At 42.9% G+C, this 19,223-nt stretch overlaps 1 protein-coding gene across 1 annotated transcript in view; it reads left to right on the top strand.

Annotated features, from left to right (window-relative positions):
• The first annotated feature begins 6,433 nt into the window (after positions 1-6,433).
• Positions 6,434-19,223, top strand: part of WWC2 (WW and C2 domain containing 2) — a 159,092-nt gene continuing 146,302 nt past the window's right edge. Inside the window, exon 1 of the mRNA XM_048509421.1 lies at positions 6,434-6,826. Coding sequence (XP_048365378.1) covers positions 6,696-6,826 — 131 coding nt within the window. The 5' untranslated portion in view covers positions 6,434-6,695. The remainder of the gene's footprint in view (positions 6,827-19,223) is intronic.

Raw genomic sequence — 19,223 nt, 5'->3', positions numbered from 1 at the left:
CAGAAAAGCTAAAGCTCACAATGAGCTCACACTTACAAGAGATGTTAAAAACAATAAAAAGGGCTTTTTGGGGTTATGTCCATAGCAAAAGGAAGAAAAAGAATATGATAGGGTCACTGTGTGGCAGGGCTGGAGTGAGGGGGGACTGTGCCAGGGGCATGCATGCGCTCTGTGGCCCTGCCACGCCCCCACCATGCCCCAAAACACCCCAGAACACCCCCGCCATGCCCCTGCACCAGCTCACACCCAGTGCATTGCGCACACACACACCCCGCACCCCCTTGGCATTTGGTGACATTCTAACAGGGACAGACAAAAGGCAGAACTACTCAACACCTTCTTTGCCTTGTTTTTTTCCAGAAAAAAAAAACAGTGCTCAACTGGGGAGAAATAGATCAGAAGATACAGTAGGGAAAATTCAGCATAGAATAAAGAGCTAGTACAGGAATACATTCATACTTTAAATGAATTCAAGTCTCCAGGGTCTGATGAACTACATCCCAGGGTATTTAAAAGGACTGTGAAAGGAATCTGGGCGTCTTAGTAGACCACAAACTTAACATGAGTCAGCAGTGTGCTATGGCAGCCAAGAAAGCCAATGCAATTTTGGGATGCATCAATAAGAGTATAGTGTCTAGATCAAGGGAAATAATTGTATCACTCTACTTTGTGTTGGTCAGACCACACCTCGAGTACTGTGTTCAGTTCTGGGCACCGCAATTCCAGAAGGATATTGACAAGCTGGAGCTTGTCCAGAGGAGGGCAACCAAAATGATAAAAGGGCTGGAATCCATGCCCTACGAAGAGAGACTTAAGCTGCTGGGGATGTTTAGACTGGAGAAGTACAGGTTAAGAGGGGACATGATAGCTATGTTTAAATATTTGAAAGCATGTCATGTTGAAGAGGGAGCAAGCTTGTTTTCTGCTGCCTTAGAGACTAGGACACGGAGTAATGGATTCAAGGTGCAGGAAAAGAGATTCCACCTAAACATTAGGAAGAACTTTCTGACTGTCAGGGCTGTTTGACAGTGGAATTCATTGCCTCGGAGAGTGGTGGAGTCTCCTTTGGAGTTTTTTAAACAGAGGCTGGATGATCATATGTCAGGAGTGCTTTGATTGTGTATTCCTGCATGGCAGGTGGTTGAATGTGATGGCCCTTGTGGTCTCTTCCAGCTCTATGAGTCTATGAACCTCACTGCTTGGACACTAAATATTTTCATTAGTATTGAAGCAAATTTTCCAGCCAGGCCTAGTTGTCATTATACAGTGACTCAGATCCCCTTCTAGACTTTCCATATGTGCAGGCAGGGAATGGTGATTTTCATTCATTCCTCTTGCACGATTTCTGATTTCCTCCAAGCTATTCCTGGGAGTCTCCCATCCTGAGGTTGCCTCTTTCATACACCCAGAGAAATTACAGGCAACATTCAAACCATTACATTATACAACATACAATTCTAGTTTGCTATTTTTAAAAACCTATACTGTTACATATGAAAGTGTAGTAGGTTGCATTGTCATGATCTCCCCTGCAACCAGCTCAGTGAATCTGACTCCGAGTCCTCAGGGGAGGAATCTTAGGAGCCAAGGTTGGTGGCTGAGGAGGACCAAAGGGATCTGGGAGGGCCTAGCATTGTAGAAGTGCCTGCTGAAGATGTACCGGCAATACCAGAGGCCGTCCTGTTAGAACCTGCAAGGAAAATATTGCCACCTATCCCTGAGTTAGCTGCTAAGCATCTGTCAGGCAGGACTCAAATCTGGGCATGTAGCTTCTCAAGCACCTCTTTCACTTCAAGAAATGGGGCTAGCTGAAGGTCCAGGGCAGACGGCAGTGTTGCAGTCTCTGCTGTGTTGTGGATTAAGTTGGGGGCACTATTTTGCCCCCGCCCTTCAATGTCACTTGGGGTAAAATTCAGCCACTCACTCTCTCTCACATGGATTGGCCAAAACGACCCTCATAAAGATGTCACTCAGTAGCATACCAAGTGGCCGGGCAGGTGGGTAAGGACTTGTGCAGACTCCCTCAAGTTAAACTAACTTTATTTCTAGAGGGCTCAAACTCAGCATATTGCAAAGGACAGAATTCACGTGGTGGTGATGGAATAAATGCTGTCAAGTCACAGCTGACTTATGGTGACCCTGTAGGGTGCACTAAGGATAATAAACGCAAACACAATTTATGTTACATCTGATCTTGGTCAGACAGCTGAATGCCCCATCCCTGGTTCATCTGCAGTACTCTTAGCATCATGCTCCTTTGTCATCCTTCATAGTTAAAAAAAAAAGCACTCTAACAGACTCAAGAGTCGCTCCCCAGAGTCTCTTGCCTTCTCAAACAATGAACAGCTCGCCATTTAGACCCCTCCTTCATTGTGTGCCCTGGAACCTTCAGTCAATCTGAGTGCCAACCCTTGGGGCTCCAGTACACCAGACCTGGACTGTCCAATCAAGAATGTCGACACATGAAAAGGCTGGTGTATTATCCCTCTCAGTTGGAAAAGGATACGCAGTCCAGCAAAGAGCACCTCCTCCCTTTTCCCCAGCCTCAGCAGTTGCCTTGATTGCCTTCCTCACTGTAACTGTGAAGGCATCTCTTGCACCATGTTCTTCATCTCACTGTAGGTCTAAGGAAGCAAAACGCCAGACTGCTGCACACTACCTTCCTATAGGTTTAGAGCAGAGTGCTGAGGATAGCACTTCCTTACAGGATTCTAGCCAATGTACAAGGCAGATTACTGTTAAGCCGAGGGAGGTTCAGAGACTCTCTTCCTATCTCATGGATCTTCCAGTCACATCGCTGTGTGATATCATGTTATTTCCTGCCACATACATCTAGTTTATTGACTCCATTGTTGTTACCTGGGTTTAAAAAGTGGGTTTTGGCTATGAAACGACCATATTTACAGACCTAGCTGTTTCTGCTTTTAATACATTTCTCTGGTTTTGTGCTACAAAGTTCTACAGTGTTGGAATAGCACTGCCTGGCAGCTGGATTCAGGAATCTTCTCCTCTATAGTGTTTTCAGTGTACATACAGCTGAATCTTATTCAATAAAACAAAGCACAAATGAAAACCAGTTTATCTGTTTGGGTCCATATACTGCACAAAACCTGTGTAACAGTGTAAGCCAATCACTACACAAAACTTAGTGAGAAAGATCCACATTTATATGAAAGGGAAGAAAGCTCCGCTATAACATTTGAAAGCAAATTTGATTTAATATCGTATTTTTGAATGTCAAATTTACAGAAAGTAACATCAGCTTTATGTTGCCAAGAATATGGACAGGCCTGTCCTTTAAAAAACTAACTTTCTAAATTGGCAATTTAGATTTTTAAGAACAAAGGGTTGGTTAAAACTTACAAAGATAATGGAGGTCCATGTTTCTGAGGAAACCGACAGCATTCAAACATATGATGGTAGCTAGGCACTAGATCAAAAACAGAATCTTGTGCCACCTTACAGACTGAATTACTGAGGCGACTAGAGCCAAATTTATCAGATGAATTGAGCTCTTTTGAAAAAAATACTGAGAACCAGTTATGTGTTATTGGAAACTGTGATGTAATGTGTGTACTATCTGTAGACAATGCCATAAAATGCTATAATTGTGTACATAGTTCTTGATAGGTAGTTTAAAAGATAAGGATGCTGACTGGGAAGCAGGGAAAGTGTGTGACAGAATGAGAGAGAAGAAGAAAGAACCAGAAATAAAAGAAAGAGGAAGAAAGAAAACCAGAAGTGAAGACTTCAGTGTGACTAAGGAAGCATCAAGGTTGACTTTCCTTGGTCTGAGAGAATTGTTCCACTGTCTTGAAGCAAGCCTCTCTGTGATAATTCACCAAGGTTAACCTGGGTTTGGACCAGTGAATTCATAGCAACAACACACCACAAAGCAAAATGAAGCTTTATTAGAAAGAAAATAAAAATATTTTAAAATATGATTCCAGTGTACAGTTCAAGCATACAGAAAATCATCATCATAATAACACAGAAAATTATACAGTTGATTTCTACATACTAAATAGTTTTCATAGTATCGGTCTTAACTTAAAGCTCAAGCAGTTTCAATTAAAAGCAAGCACTAAAGCTGTGACATAATGGTGATTTTGGAGTGAGTTCGTGCAAAAATGATGAGGATCCACAAGGATTTGTGTTTTTCAAGCAGGTTTTTGCACCACTGCAGCACCACAGAGTCTGGGCTGCATGATTGTTGAGTTCAGACATGTGGCTAAGGGCTTGCGCTGTGATGGTGATTTTGGGATGACCAAGTGGAAGCATCATGAGGATCCACGAGGATCTGTGTTTTTCAAGTAGGTTTTTATGCCACTGTGGCGCCCCAGAACATGGGATGAATGATTGTTGTGTTCAGCCATGTGGCTAAGGGCTTGAGCTGTGATGTGCTGGTGATTTTGGGGTGACTTCAGTGGTGGGATTCAGTAGGTTCACACCACTTGGGTAGAACCGATTATTAAAATGGTGCTTGTAAACAACCAGTTGTTAAATTATTTGAATCCCACCACCGGAACCAGTTGTAAAATTATTTGAATCCCACCACTGGGTGACTTAGTACAAAAACCATGAGGATCCGTGCGTTTTAACGATGTTTTTGCACCACTGCAGCGCTACGGAGCGCGGGATGCATGATTGTTGTGTTCAGACATGTGGCCAAGGGCTTGAGCTGTGATGTGCTGGTGATTTGGGGATGACCTAGTGCAAAAATCATAAGGATCCATGAGGATCAGTGTTTTTCAAGCAGGTTTTTGCACCACTGCAGCACCACGGAGCGTGGGATGCATGATTGTTTCAGTGCTGCCTGTAGACTAAGACATGCTTTATAGTTTCATGGTGATTTCATTTCATTCAAATGCAAAAATCATATGAATTCATGAGGATCTGTTTAAAATAATCTGGATGTGGCTTTTGCACAGACCCTAAAGTGACTGCTGAAGAAGGGGAAAATACATGTGTAACTAGCATCAAGCCTGAAGGAAATATATGCTCAGTGCAAAGGAGACCACAAGTGCGTAAATGGCATGGGTATGGATCTACTGTGACCATTGTTTTATTGAGAGAGATTTCATTTTAATAGATCCTGCTTTTCTTCCCAAAAGGGGCCCAGAGTGCCTTCTCGCATCACTCTCCCCTCCTAGCCTTATTCTCACAACAACAACCTTATCAGGTAGATTAAGCTGAGGCGGTGCTGTAGGCCAAAGATTACTCAGCATGTTTCCAGGGCGAAGTGGGGATTCAAAGTCAGTTCTCCCAAATCCTAATCTGTTACTCAAGTCATTAGACAAGCAGTGTTAGGCACTGATTAGGTTTAATTCATTTCCTCTAATCTTCACCAAGGGAATAGAGGTTACACTGACTCCAGGCCACCAATAGGGAGTTCTGGCTGTTTATTCACTGGATCATATTGTCTTTATTGTCTCATCGCAAATAAGAACAGCTGCCCTTGGAAACAGTTATATGTGAAATAGTTATATGCAATCCTCACATCACAATTTGACAGGATTGCTCCTGCAAGCCACTCCCATGACTAAAAAAAATGAGCAAAAATGGTGTTCAGTCACATTCCAATGTCAAGGACCTCTGGATGGCCCACCATGTCAGAAGCTGCTTGAGACAACATGGATCCTTCTGGAAAGTGGGGGGAAAAACATCTTCAGAAGTTGAAGAGATTTCTGGGAACACTCATGTGACTGAAACGCATTACATAGAAAACAATCCTTGAAGCACAAAACAGTTTACTCCAATCCATAGCAACAGGCTTATAATTGAAGTCAACTGATCAGCTTTGTGGAATGTGGTCTTTATTTTCAAAATCCACATTTTTCAGATTGTGAGAGTGGACACCCTGTTCGTTCCCTCTTTTGCACTTTTCTCAGTGCTGTGCTGTTCTCAGTTCTCAGTGCTGCCCTAAAGAGTTACACCTTTCCAAGGCCATCTACTTCAATGGTTTTGGAAAGGAGTAACAAACTCTGATTAGGGCTGCATTAGAAAGGGAATATATTTTTGTTAGTCTCTGAAGTGTCACTGGATTCCTGTTGCATTATAGACTTTTAAAGTCACTTTCCCAATCACTTTGTGTCCTCCATCCTTTTGTCCCTCTCCTCCTTTTTTTTCTTTTCTGCTCTCCCCACCCCTTCTTCCACTTTCCTGACTGCTCCTTTCTTCTGGTTCCTGCAACATATTTTCCGGGGCGGGGGGGGGGGGGGGGGGGTCGATGGCCCTTTTCTAGCTGCCAATCTTCCTTTTTCTTCTTGGAGGGCAGCAGAGACAGGGTTAACGCTCAGGAATGCAACAGCGAGGAATGTGCATGCAGATGAGATGGATGCTAATCTCATGCTAATGAGCGGCTGCTTCTGCTGCTGCCACCGCTGCGGCCGCTCCGGGGCTGAGCCGAACCCCCCCCCCCCCCCGCGCCTTCCCCCCCGGATCGGAACCCAGGCAGCGGCTCGGACCCCCCCCCCCTGCGGCTGCCACGGGTTAAGGGCAGAAGGCGGAGGCTGCTGTCCAGACATGGTGGACTGAAACTCCGGAGGGTTTCCTGAGCCATTGCAAGAGTCTGCCCCCCCCCCCCCGCTCCACCGGGGAGGAAGGAGAAGGGGGGGAACCGCTCTCCTTTCCCGCTTCCCTCCTTTCTTTCTGCCTTTCTGTCCCTATGGAGCAGCGATCCCCCACCCTCGACCATGCCTAGGAAAGTGGGGAACGGGCAACTGCCCTTACCCGAAGGCTGGGAGGAGGCGCGGGATTACGATGGCAAAGTCTTCTACATCGACCACAACACCAAGAAGACCAGCTGGATCGACCCCCGGGACAGGTGGGTGTCCTCTGGGGGGAGGGAGAAGGCAAAGGCACGCGGAGCAGGAGGCGGAGGAGGAGGGCGAGCCCTTGGCAACAGCCACGCTTGTTGTTCCAACTTCGGCAGGAGTTTCTCGCCGCCAGCAGAGGGGAGCCAGGCAGAGTCCCAGGCAGTTACATAAGAAATAATAAGAAGCATCTGCGGCCCGGGGGTGGGGGGGTCCCCTTCTTCCAGCCTCCTCCTGGAAGGACACGCGGGGAGGTGTGAGTCAGTCTGTGTCTTTTCGGGCACGCGTTCCTCTTCTCCGGCGAGGGGGTGTGTTGGGTGCGCGGGCGTGCTACAGAGTGAAAGTGACTCCTCGCGCTGGAAGTGCAAAGCGGAGTTGGGAGGAAAGGCCGAAGTTCCTGGGACTGGGAACGGGGCAAAATAATTGCACCACGTTTTCTTTTATTTCCCAAGTAGGGCGTTGGAGTATCTTTCATCTCGGTTTGTTTTTTTTTAAAGGTGAACACTAGGCAAAAATTCCTGTTTTTAACTTTTCACCAAACTTTGTCAACTTTCTGACGTTGGAAAGGGTCACCCTCCAAGTGATAGGAGAGCCTTTGAAATGAAAGAGTGGTGCCGAACTGGCATCGCATTTCCTTGTTAAAACATACAGAGGTGCCGGTGGTCCAGCCAGATATTTGGGAGCTGCGCCCCCCCCCCCCCCCCCCCCCCCGCGCCCCGGGCAGCAAGCAGACTGGACTGTTTGGGTTTTGGAACTGGGGATTTGGCACAGAAGAGATTTGAACTTTATTCTGAAGATCTGACTTTAAACAACAAAATAAATACCCATGTTGGCTGCTGTCTTGTATAGAGCCCCCTCTCTTGAAAACTCTGTCCAAATTGGGGGTCTTGGGGAAAAAGCTGCAGGCTGCAAAGCCTCCTCAGGCCTCCTGCCCAGGATATGAGAGGTAGGCCTCATCCCTCTCCCTCTACTCAGGTTATAAGATGCTCCCTGTCTTCTGTAGTCTTTAACATTAAAACGAGATTTTTAAACTAAAGGGGGGGGAAATGTCTGGAGCCTTTCTATGTTTCAGACTTCTCATAACTAATTATTTCTTTTCAAGCGGCTCAAGTTTCTATTTAATCAGATCCATTGTAACTGCACAGTATTGTCGATCTGAGATGCTATCACTTGGAAGTTTTGTTTTGTTTCTAAAAGGAAACTCTTCTTTCTCAGCCTATCATTTTTACAGATTTATGGAGATACATAGTTTTAATTTGCACACAGTGCAGGCTGAAGTGTTGAGCTCATTAAGTCCATTGAAATCCAGTTATCTCAAACTAATAAGAGGCATTATAAATTTATGGCGCAAACCAGTGTGAATTATTCATGAAGCCCTCAGTTTATATTTCCTGGGTGAAACGGGAAAGGATGGCATGTCCTGCTGGTGTCAGAGCCTTGGTGTTTGCACACTGGACGTTTGGACGTGCTTCATGCAAAGTGTCAGAGGCTACTATGTCGGGATTTTTCTCCAGGTGGAACGCAGAATGCCTTGTTTTGGGGTAGCTTCCACATGATGTTGTGAGCATTGTGCATGGAGGCTTTCAAAGTTTTCCCCTTTACAATGACTCCCCTTTCCCCTTTAAACTCTTCCCACAGCCGATTTGGGGAAGAGAACAGAGCTACACTCCACCTTTGGAATGGTGGAACTGAGTTTCATTTTTCTCTCTCCTCCCCACCTCCAGCCCTTTATAGCTGAAGGAACTCAGTTGTCAAGGGGTTGCCAGAGGCAGAAGTGGGATCCAGCAGGTTCTCACAGGTTCCCGAGAGTAGGTTACTAATTATTTGTGTGTGCTGAGAGGGGGTTACTAATTGGTGATTTTGCCACGTGATTTTTGCCTTAGTTACGCCCTCCTCTCAGCAGTAGCGTGCAGAACTTGAAGCAGTCTACCAGAAGGTGCACCGGCGTGCATGGCAGCCTGCGCCTGCGTGCATTCGTTTCTCTGCTACAAGGTTGATCTGGGCGCAGAAATGGCTCGCGTCCCTGCTACAGCCCCGCTTCCCTTCCAGAATGCCCAGCCATGCCTCCGTCACGCCCAGCCCAGCCCCATTGGCACTACGCCACAGTTTGAATCCCACCACCATGGAAACCTGTTACTAAAATTTTTGGATCCCACCACTGGCCGGAGGGTAGCATGATTATCAATGTGTCTGCACTTCGGTACCAACACAACAATGGGACAGGACAGAAGTCAGCAGCTTGGCAGTAGAACCTGCGGAACTCACCTGAACCTTGCTCTCTGCTGCTTCCAGACCTGGGTGGGACAGCTTTTCCTGCCCCCTTGTGGAAACAGACTGGTTTTTCTGGGCAGAAAAGATCTGGCCACTGCGTTTCGTGCCTTGGTTACATCTAGATTAGATTACTGCAGTGAGCTCTGCTTGGGGCTGACTTTGGAAAGTGTTTAGAAACTTTAATTAAAACAAATATGTTGACTTGAGTGGGTCATAAGGACCATATCACTCAGTTTTGGTCCATTTACACTGGGCCCCAATTTGCTTCAGGGCACAATTCAAAATGCTGGTGTTTGTCTTCAAAGTCTATAAGGTTTGGGACCAACATAGTTGACGGACTGCTGACTCCCTTATGAACCCACCCAACTACTATAGTAGTCGTCAGGTGGCCCTGCCTTCTGAGAACAGGTGGGTTGCAACCCAGAACAGAGCCTTCTTGGGCATGGCACAAAAACTCTAAGGCCGTTTCCAAGACGTGGACAAAAAGCGAGCTTCACGCTGATGATCGCCAGAGAATAGCAACGCGATCCGCTAAAAAACGCTTTTGCACAGACAGGCTGGAGCTGGGCGTAAGGCCAGGAGCCCCGTGAGAAATGTGGATGGTTCGCGACGGGAAGCGCCATGGCGGAAGCTGGAAGGCGCTCGCCACGCCTTCATAAGTGCTGGCTGCGACTCGCTAAGCAGCGGGATTGGCATTGATGTGACTGTTCTGATGTTCTTGCCCGGCCCCCCCCCCCCCCCCCCCCCCCCATCTGTCATTGCCTCCCCTCCCAGCTACTGTCAGTCCCAGTTCATGTTACCTGTGAGACCAGAGTGTGTATGGGCAGCCACCATCTGCACAGGCGACATGGATCTGGGAAAGGTGCTTGACCATGCAGGGAAATCACCAGGGACAAACGTGTGTGTGGGGGGGGGGACGGTGACCGAGCTTGGCCTTTTGGCAGTTGCCATTGTTGAGAATGGCTCGCGACGCGGCGGTTCGCGATCGACCGCGGGCGCCTGTGCGCCACATGTGGAAAAAGAGCGCACCAAAGCGCTTTTTGAATACGGGCGCCTTCGCTACCGATTAAGCCGGCGGCGACGGCGCAAATCGCGCGACCTCCTCGCCGGCTATGCACGCTTAACGGCCCTCGGGCCTGACGTTTCTTTTCCCGTTTCCACGACGTCATATTTCGCCCGTGCGGAAACGGCCTAACTCTCTGACTCCTGATTCATCTGTCTCCTTCTGTTGCTGTCTCCCACCATTGGCTGATGACTTTTTGTTTCGTTTTGGCATTCCCTCCATGATCTCTTGCTTGGTGTCTTTAACTGATGTGTTTATGTTCTGTCTTTGTATATGTTACAGCTCTGTTTTTAATTGTTTTGGTGATGTGTGTTTTTGTGTGGGAAGTTAAAGGGTTTTAAAAATGATCTAATTATGAATGTTTAATTTATTAGCTGTTTTATTGCTCTTGTGAGGGCAGAAAGGTGCGTTATAAATTTTATAAATAAAGACATACAAGTGTGTTATTGACATTTAATTGTATTTATACTGTAGTGTTTTTATTTGACTTCCTGCATACTTTGGAAAATTGCTAAGATATAATGTAACTGTTGGTGCTAGAGTTTGCTGGGGAGGATAATGGTACTGTGTTCTGCTCAGGGTGGCAAAAATCATTTTTTAAATCAAATTTTAAAATTTTAAATGGATTTTAAAAAATAAAATGTTTTTTGAGGAAAAATTATTTAAAGATAGTTTTTTATTTAAGATACATTGCAATCCAAAGGTTGTTCATCATGAAACAAAGATTATGTAGCACGAGGCTGTATTTTAATTAATTATGAGACTATATTCATGCAATATTTACTTTTTTTTTGGTAAATGAGTTCCACTAATCTGTGTTCTTCCAGAGGTTTCTGTAAGATTATTTTGGGCAGTTTTTCTATTGAGAAGATATTGTCACGGATGCTTGGTTTTGCAGTTCTCAAAATTGTGAATTTGTGTCTGCAGAGGTAACATGTCTCTTCTTCACAGCAAAAATGCTATAAAATAAACATACAAACTTGAAAAAGACTTTCACCCCATTGTTCCTTTTCAAATCTATATACACAGAATCAACCTCTTATCCCTTAAGTGCTAAATTTCAAGAAGTTCAATGAGTAGAGGATTGTTTGGAGTGGAATAGATGTGCACAAGAAGCTAAGTGTGGAGAGGGAGGGGCAAGCAGAAAAATGAATGTGAAACCTTTTGAGCAGAATATTATACAAGTCTTGGGATCTTTGTGTGTATGGCCTGAAGTGTATCATATTATTCTTTCCCTGGAGGAGAAAACCTATATTAGTAGCAGTGTATAGAAAACCATGATTCAAATCAAGTCTCACTGACTAGGGATTTAAATCAAATCCACCCTAGTTTTGCATATGTTTGTAATTTCATTTAAGACTGGTAAAATTCTGACAAGGGTAAATCTGTCATCAGTTTGTTTTACATTCTAAATTGTGTTTACAAAATAGATTAGGGAGGAAAAGTATGCCTGAGTAAAGAAAATACAAATTAGAGTGTACCCGATTGTGGTATGTTCAAGTTAAATATTGTTTTGTTTTTTTGTTTGTTAACATCTCTATTTGGTTATGCTGATTTTTCTTGGAAATACGATCAACATTTATTTTATAAGTATCTGAGTTCCTTACACAGTTCTTTTACAATCATGGGTTTTTAAAAATTGATCTATATGAACTGCCTTTTATATTTCTCACTATGTATTGTTTGAATTTATTATTTTCTTCTGTTGTTAATTTCCTAGTGTCTGAAGTGAGAGATGATGTTTGAGACATTTTTGGTTCTAAGGCCCCTTCCGCACACGCAAAATAATGCATTTTCAAACCACTTTCACAACTGTTTGCAAGTGGATTTTGCCATTCCGCACAGCTTCAAAGAGCATTGAAAGCAGTTTGAAAGTGCATTATTCTGCATGTGTGGAATGAGCCTGTGACTGTATTTTCTTTTACAAGAGCTAATGAAGTCCTTGTTACACAGCGTCGAAGACAGTGTTTCAAGTAACTCCATTAATGCTTGTCAATTTCATTATACACTGATACAAAACAAACAGAAAGAGGTATGTTGCACTTGGTACTTGAGATAATCCATAACTAATATATATTGCTCAGGTATGTTACTGAACTATGTGCACAAAGGGTAAATAGAAGATAAGTTCAGTATAAATCCAGGCATTGATTCTGACTTTTTATCCTCATGGTCCACAAATTCTAGAGGGACCCTTGTTCATTGATTATATCCAGATGAAAAAGAGCATCTAGTGGCACCTCAAAAACAAATGGGTATTTTGTGGCATAAGCTTTTATAGATTAGAGCATGCTTCACACAGCTTGATACCATGCAGATTTACTTAGGATTTCATTGTTGTTTACCTTTTGAAAAGTATTCATAGGATTGCATGCAAGTTCCATTGCTTACACTGGCATTTTCTTCGAAGTAAGTGGACTTCAGAGTGCAGTGGTATGGGAATTGTCCATGCTGCAATTTGTAGAATGAGACATAAGGCACAAAAATGAGCAGCATGCCCATACCTGCACAGCTGGATATGTTTTAGGTAGAAGGTTCCAGATTGAATTTCTAATATCGCGTGAAAGAATCTCAGGTAGTACAACTCATTTTGAGGGCCAAACTAGACAATAAGAAAGAAATGCATGGTTTCAGCTTCATGTGAGTTAGTGGGATTGAGGAGATTTTCAGGAAATAAAAAATTAGATGGTACTTAACCATAACCCTGCTTACCATTCTCACCTCCACATACCCTATAGTTCTTTTAAGAAGTTTTTATTTTCTTATTTTGCTCCCACTGGACTTCAAATTGTGAATTGAGCCAGATGGAGTGTAAAATGACATTTGGGGACGTCTTTGCAAGGGGAACATTTATCCTGGCTTCTGGCCTTCCATTCTTAAATATATCACCTAAAGGAGCACTTCCATTCTTAAATATATCACCTAAAGGAGCACTAGAATGTCTGCCTTAACCCAGAGACTTAGAGCCATTGCCAAGGAGAATAGGAAATTGGTTGTTATTGGTTTTCGGGACTGTGTGGCCATGGTCTGGTAGTTTTTGTTCCTAATGTTTTGCTCACATCTGTAGCTGGCATCTTCAGTGACATGTGATGATAAGATGTGCTTTTCTCCATGACCACACAGCCCGGAAAACCCACAACACCCAATTTATTCCAACCACGAAAGCCTTTGACAACACTGGTCTACACCTCTCTTATATTATATGATATCTTCTCCTACCCTGTTTCCCTGAAAATAAGACATCCCCTGAAAATAAGACGTAGTGGAGGTTTTGCTGAAGTGCTAAATATAAAGCATCCCCCGAAAGTAAAACGTAGCAAAGTTTTTGTTTGGAAGCATGCCCGTCGAACAGAACACCAGAGCATGCAGCTGTGGAGCAGAAAAATAAGACATCCCCTGAAAATAAGACATAGCACATCTTTGGGAGCAAAAATTAATATAAGACACTGTCTTATTTTCGGGGAAACACAGTACTAGTCTTGGAGTAGGTGGAGAATCCTGATATCTCTGTGCTACTTTAACATTGTACTTTTGATAATGTGGTGGTTGTGATAAGGTTTTAATAAAGAGTGAAACAAATCTCATGGGCTCGCATAGAATACTACATTAGCTTTAGCAGCATAATGTCCTGTCTGTATCCCGACAGGTAATTGACATGTGAGGATTTACTTGCTTAGAGTTGAGAGAGAGAAATATTATCCACTGATCTTATTCTCAACTCAGGTCCTGTTCTCTCAATGAATAATTTATTGAAGTCATGGACCAGTAGAATAAAACATATAATAGCAGCATGATTATAAGAATATATATACTACTGTGGTATAGTTCACTCCCTTTGAAGCAAAGATGGTAAAATTGGTATTGGACCATATTGCTTCATACTATAAGTAGGGGAATGCTAGATAATGTTTCTGACTGGGGGGGGGGGGGATCTCTCTACAAACAGAACTAATCTATCTGGTAGAAATCCAGATAGAACTCTTCCCTCGATTGAACAGATTCATGACTTCATTTGTTGTTGGCGTGAACTAGTGTTACGTGGGAGGGATCAAGCACATCTGGTTTGCTGAAAAGTCACTAGTTTTCCCACTGCAGCATAATTTGATATGACTTTCCTCACGGATGAATTGAAAAAAAAAGATTATTATTACGAAAGAAGAATGGATACAAAAATACAAAATCACAAATAAATTTGTTCAGGCCTGTGCTATTTCGAAGCGCAACGTTCTTACTCTGCCCTTATTTTAAGTTCACACATGGGCATCTTGCTTTTGGATGATAAAGGTAAGGGATCTGGATCATCAGTTTGGAGAAAGACTAAGGGCCATCTCACCTGATACAAAGTCCATACAAAGTCCATGTGGCTGACAAAATAACTTTTTTATTACATGTTCTTGGGGAGTTCTATGTCTCCTAGGCAGGCAGGAGTGCTATACGGGATGCAACCATAATTTGTGGAGAACAGGCTTCAGCCCCCACCGACGCAGTTTTCATGTGTGTTGATATTTGATCAACTTGGAAACTTAAATAGAGATGTCATTGCACAAAAGTTTCCCAAGAGAAGGAACAGTAGTTCCTTGGGTGGCGTAGCAATTTGTGAAAATGGTATGATGGGCAAAAACTGGGAGTCCTTCTCTATGCATGGTGCAGCTCATGAATTAAGTAATCATCCGTTATTTAAGTGACTTTATGGATTTTTTTTACCCAATCTTGTGTAATTCCCCTCCTCAGGGGTTGGATTCAAATAATTCAACAACCGTTTTCAGTGGTGGGATTCAAATAATTTAACAACTGGTTGTTTACAAGCACCATTTTAACAATCGGTTCTGCCGATGTGGTGCAAACCTGCTAAATTCCACCACTGCTCCCATCCCACATAATTTTTGTGCGTTCTGGCCCATTTGGGGGGTAAAAGAGGACCCCTACTTTTTTTACTTGCAGAAAAGCAGGATGGTTTCAATGCTTCACACACTTCTAATTATTTCAGCATTGTAGACCATTGTAATGTTACTGCTTGTACTTTGTTGTTGTTGTTTTTATTCCTATTGTCTGTATCAATGGTACTTAGTGGCATGGGAGCTACATGTGGCTCTTTGACATCCCACTTGTGGCTCTTCCAAGCAGTGTTGACCAATCTGGCACCTGTTCCCTGTTTCAGGAAAGTCGGCAACGCTCTTGGCCAGTGGGATGTGTGGTTCAATGTGTGATCCACATTGAACCAGCCACATTGAACTAGCCACAGTGGTAAACTATGATCCTCCCTAAAGTTCAGGGATGGAAATAAATGTGGATCTTTTGGTTCATGGTTATTTCAGGATGGCTGAAGTAAAATATTTAGTATTTAAGTAAATATTAAGTGTTAATTAATTAAGTAAATATTAAACATTAATTAAAATATTAAGTATTTAAGTAAAAATGGTGATGAAGTAAAATGTTATATTTTTATTATCATGTGTGTTGTTTTAAACTTAGGTTTTATTGGTTTAATTGATCTTAATGCCAAACTGGATTGTTTCTATTACCGGTTCTTTGTTTTTATTGTATTGCATTTGTAAAACTACTATGAGAATTTATGTTGAGTGGCAGGGTAAAATATTTTGTAATATCTAAATAATAGATTGGTCATGTGACAGTAATGAAATCTATATCCATGAAGTGATTACCAGATGCATACCAGATACAAATCTGAAAAGAATCTTTCAGTCTTATAGTGTATGTCTAGTCTGGCAAAAAGTATCACTACAATGTCGGATAAAAAGGAAAACAGACAGTGTGATGACACTGAACTGCACTGTGGCGGCCGGGGGCTAAAAGCCCGGTAGAAGCAACCTGCAGTTGACCTCACTTCTGGGCCTACCCTAGAATGCCCCCTTCCCTGTCAATGTGCAATTCCATGGTAGATGGGCACCAAGGAGCTCTGTGGCGCCCTCTGGAGGCATGGGTTCCCTCACTGCATGACAGGGGTGCCCCTTACGCCAGAGGAGTGGGTACCCCCATTTGCGCACGCCCATGTCGTATCCAGTGGGAGTCCCCCCCCCCCCACTCCAGATTGGGCTCTTAGAGATCAACAAGATTTTTTGGGAACATAATCTTTCTAGAGTTCAGTCTGCCTTCATCAGATACAAGTAGGAATGGAGATCCCGGAGTCCTAATATCCCAGTCAGAAGATGGAAGGGGTGTAGCAAAGAAAAGAGTCAGGATGCAGAGGTACAATGCAAAATGTACCTCTTTATTAGGTTGATTAGCGCTGAGGGGAAGTGCTTAAGGGACAGAAAATTACTATCTGTTCTGAGATAACAATCCTATGTCCCTATTCAGCTCTGGCAGGGAAGTGTTGTCCATTGTTCTGAATCTTTGAATGAACTCAAGTTCAGCAGTCTCACATTGTAGTCTCCCCTTGGAGCTTTACTGTTTAAAGACTGCCATTGTTAGGTCAGAAGTGGAAGATCTTGGAAGAATAAAATGTTCTTCCTCTGGTTTTTTGAGCGATATGGTTTTTTATACTAGATTTATGCCCTTTTATTCTTTTTATGGAGGAACTGACCTGTTTGTCAAATATAGAGTAGAAGGGCATTGCTGTCACTTCATGGCCCAAATAATGTGAATGAATCTTTGATGGTGGTGTTAGGTGGGTCACTGTGTTTTCAGAGTGAAAATTGGGACAAAATCGGCGTGTGTTTTATTTCAGTCTCTGGTCCCAGAGGTCATGTGCATGTTAGGAAGTACATTATTGTGAGTCAGAAGTTGTTTAAGGTTAGGAGGCTTTTTGTGGATAAGAAAAAGGTTTATCTGTCAGTATCTGTGAGGAAGGAGTATCACTGTCCACAGGCTGCAAGTCACTGATGATGTGTTGAACTGGTTTGAGCAGACAGCTGTATGCAACCACCATTTGTGTTCTATTGTTGTTAACATTAGGGATTATTTTGTGGCAGGTTATCCCTTGGTATTGATCTGGCTTTGTCAGTCTGTTTCCTTACTACATTAGGTGAATACTGTAGTTCCAAAAAAGTCTGTGGTAGATCCTGAAGGTGAGAATCTCAGAGATGATGGAGCAGCTATAGCATAGAACTTGACAGTAGACACTGGACTGTTTGGTGTGTTTAGGATGTGACTGGAGACATAGAGATACATTTGGTGATCTGTAGGTTTCTGGCATAAGATGGTTTTTATGCTTCCATAAAATAAAGGAGGTTTTTATATTTCCAAAGAATATGGAATGGTAAGAAACCATTTGGCACGCGTTTTGTTAAAATACAACAAAAATAGCGTGTAGCATCCTTCTGGCTGACACGCTCCTAAAGAGTGCTGTGTTGCTCCTCTCCTGTGTAGCTGTTAATTCTCTTACCATATGTTTTCATGCTAGTTATATCCCATTATCCTTTTCTTCCATATGTATGAAAATATGAGGGAATGTATATCCACCCACAATACATATAGCCTCCTCCATATGATTTTAGATGGAATGAAACTACAGTTATAGAATTGCTACATTATAACAGGTAGCATTATTAGCAATAAAATAATCTTTTTAGTGTAGAAAGTGTGACTTCTTTATGATGAAATATAGGGCATTAATGCAGTTAAGCATTTCGAACTCACATGAACATTAATTGGGACAATTACCTCTCTCAATTGTAATCTCTCTGTTAAATCTGTAGAATTTTGGCATTTTTATCTGTGGCTGGATTGCATCTGTCCATTAGTTAACTACCATATTTGATTCATTTTTAGAGATAATAAAAGTGTGCCTAACTTCCTTCTATTTTGCATGATGCCTGTTTTTCCATCCATCCATCCATCCATCCATCCATCCATCCATCCATCCATCCATCCATCCATCCATCCATCCATCCATCCATCCATCCATCCATCCATCCATCCATCCATCCATCCATCCATCCATCCATCCATCCATCCATCTATCATTTTAATTTCCGCCATTGCCAAAAAAATGTCAACATTTTCATAACATTGTATGAGAACAGTGGCAAAAACTGAAAGCTCTCCCACCCATCAAACTTTAAGTGCTACCAAGACTATGGTGCTACCTTTCCACACAAATCCCCTAAACATGTCCAAAACGTTTTCAATCCTCCACCCCCCTTTATAATGATGTATGTCTGCACTCACTCCCTCGAAACAATTCCTGGCCGCTATTATGTGAATTTTCCCTTTTGTTTTGAGTTCTGTGTTGAATCAATGCTTCAATGCTTCACAGCCTCATTCTGCATTCTATTCTCCTTGTATACCCGATGCTTCAAAGACTGGTTCCCCAAGAATAAAAGAACAAACAGAGAAATCCTACAAATAAGCAGACGGGGGTGGGGGGTGGGGTAGACATACTGACTGAGCTCAGAAAATGGTGTCTAGGAGGAAGTTCAGGAAAGTAGAGAAGTGGCAAATGTAGTCAATAGATCGCACAGAAACTGAGGAAGTTTTCAAAACATTTCAGCCAGAGAATTGTTTTAAAAGGGGATTCATTTAAAAGTTTTGTGGCTGAAAATAGACGTTTGGGGGTAAAAACCATGTCAAACTCCACGGAGAAAACGTTTTATTTCCTGCTTCAAAATGTTTTAAAAGATTTGTGTTTGAATGATAGTTGTATTGAGCAGACTTTGGAGAAGGGGCATGCACCTTTTCTAAGTAAATAAATTGCTGTATGCATTGGTCACAGCATGTGACGTTATGTATGAGACACTTCCTCATGGCTACAGTTTGGAACCATCTTAATTTTTTTTCTTTTTAAACTCTTGGTGAAAGTGTAGTGCTTATCTGCTTTGCTACTAGACTGCTCTTGTTAAAAGGAGAAAAATGGTTCAGATCTACTCCTTGCATGTTGTCATAGACAGGCCCTTCCCAAGCAGAGTCAAAAGCAGCTCACAACTGATTCAGTAGTTTAAAGGAATCAAGCACCAAGTACAGGAGGGTGAAACAGAACCAACTCCAGGGTCAAAAGCAAGATCAAAACTGGGTCCAGGCACCAGAAATTTAACATTGCAAGACCACAACACAGCTTGACTACCAACATCTTTTATAGCAGATATGCCACTCACCAGCAGTGACAAATGGAGGGG

The sequence above is a fragment of the Sphaerodactylus townsendi genome, linkage group LG10, assembly GCF_021028975.2.
Source record: "Sphaerodactylus townsendi isolate TG3544 linkage group LG10, MPM_Stown_v2.3, whole genome shotgun sequence".
Lineage (NCBI taxonomy): Eukaryota > Metazoa > Chordata > Lepidosauria > Squamata > Sphaerodactylidae > Sphaerodactylus > Sphaerodactylus townsendi.
The sequence above is the reverse complement of the archived record's forward strand: the minus strand, read 5'-3'. Positions and strand labels throughout refer to the sequence as shown.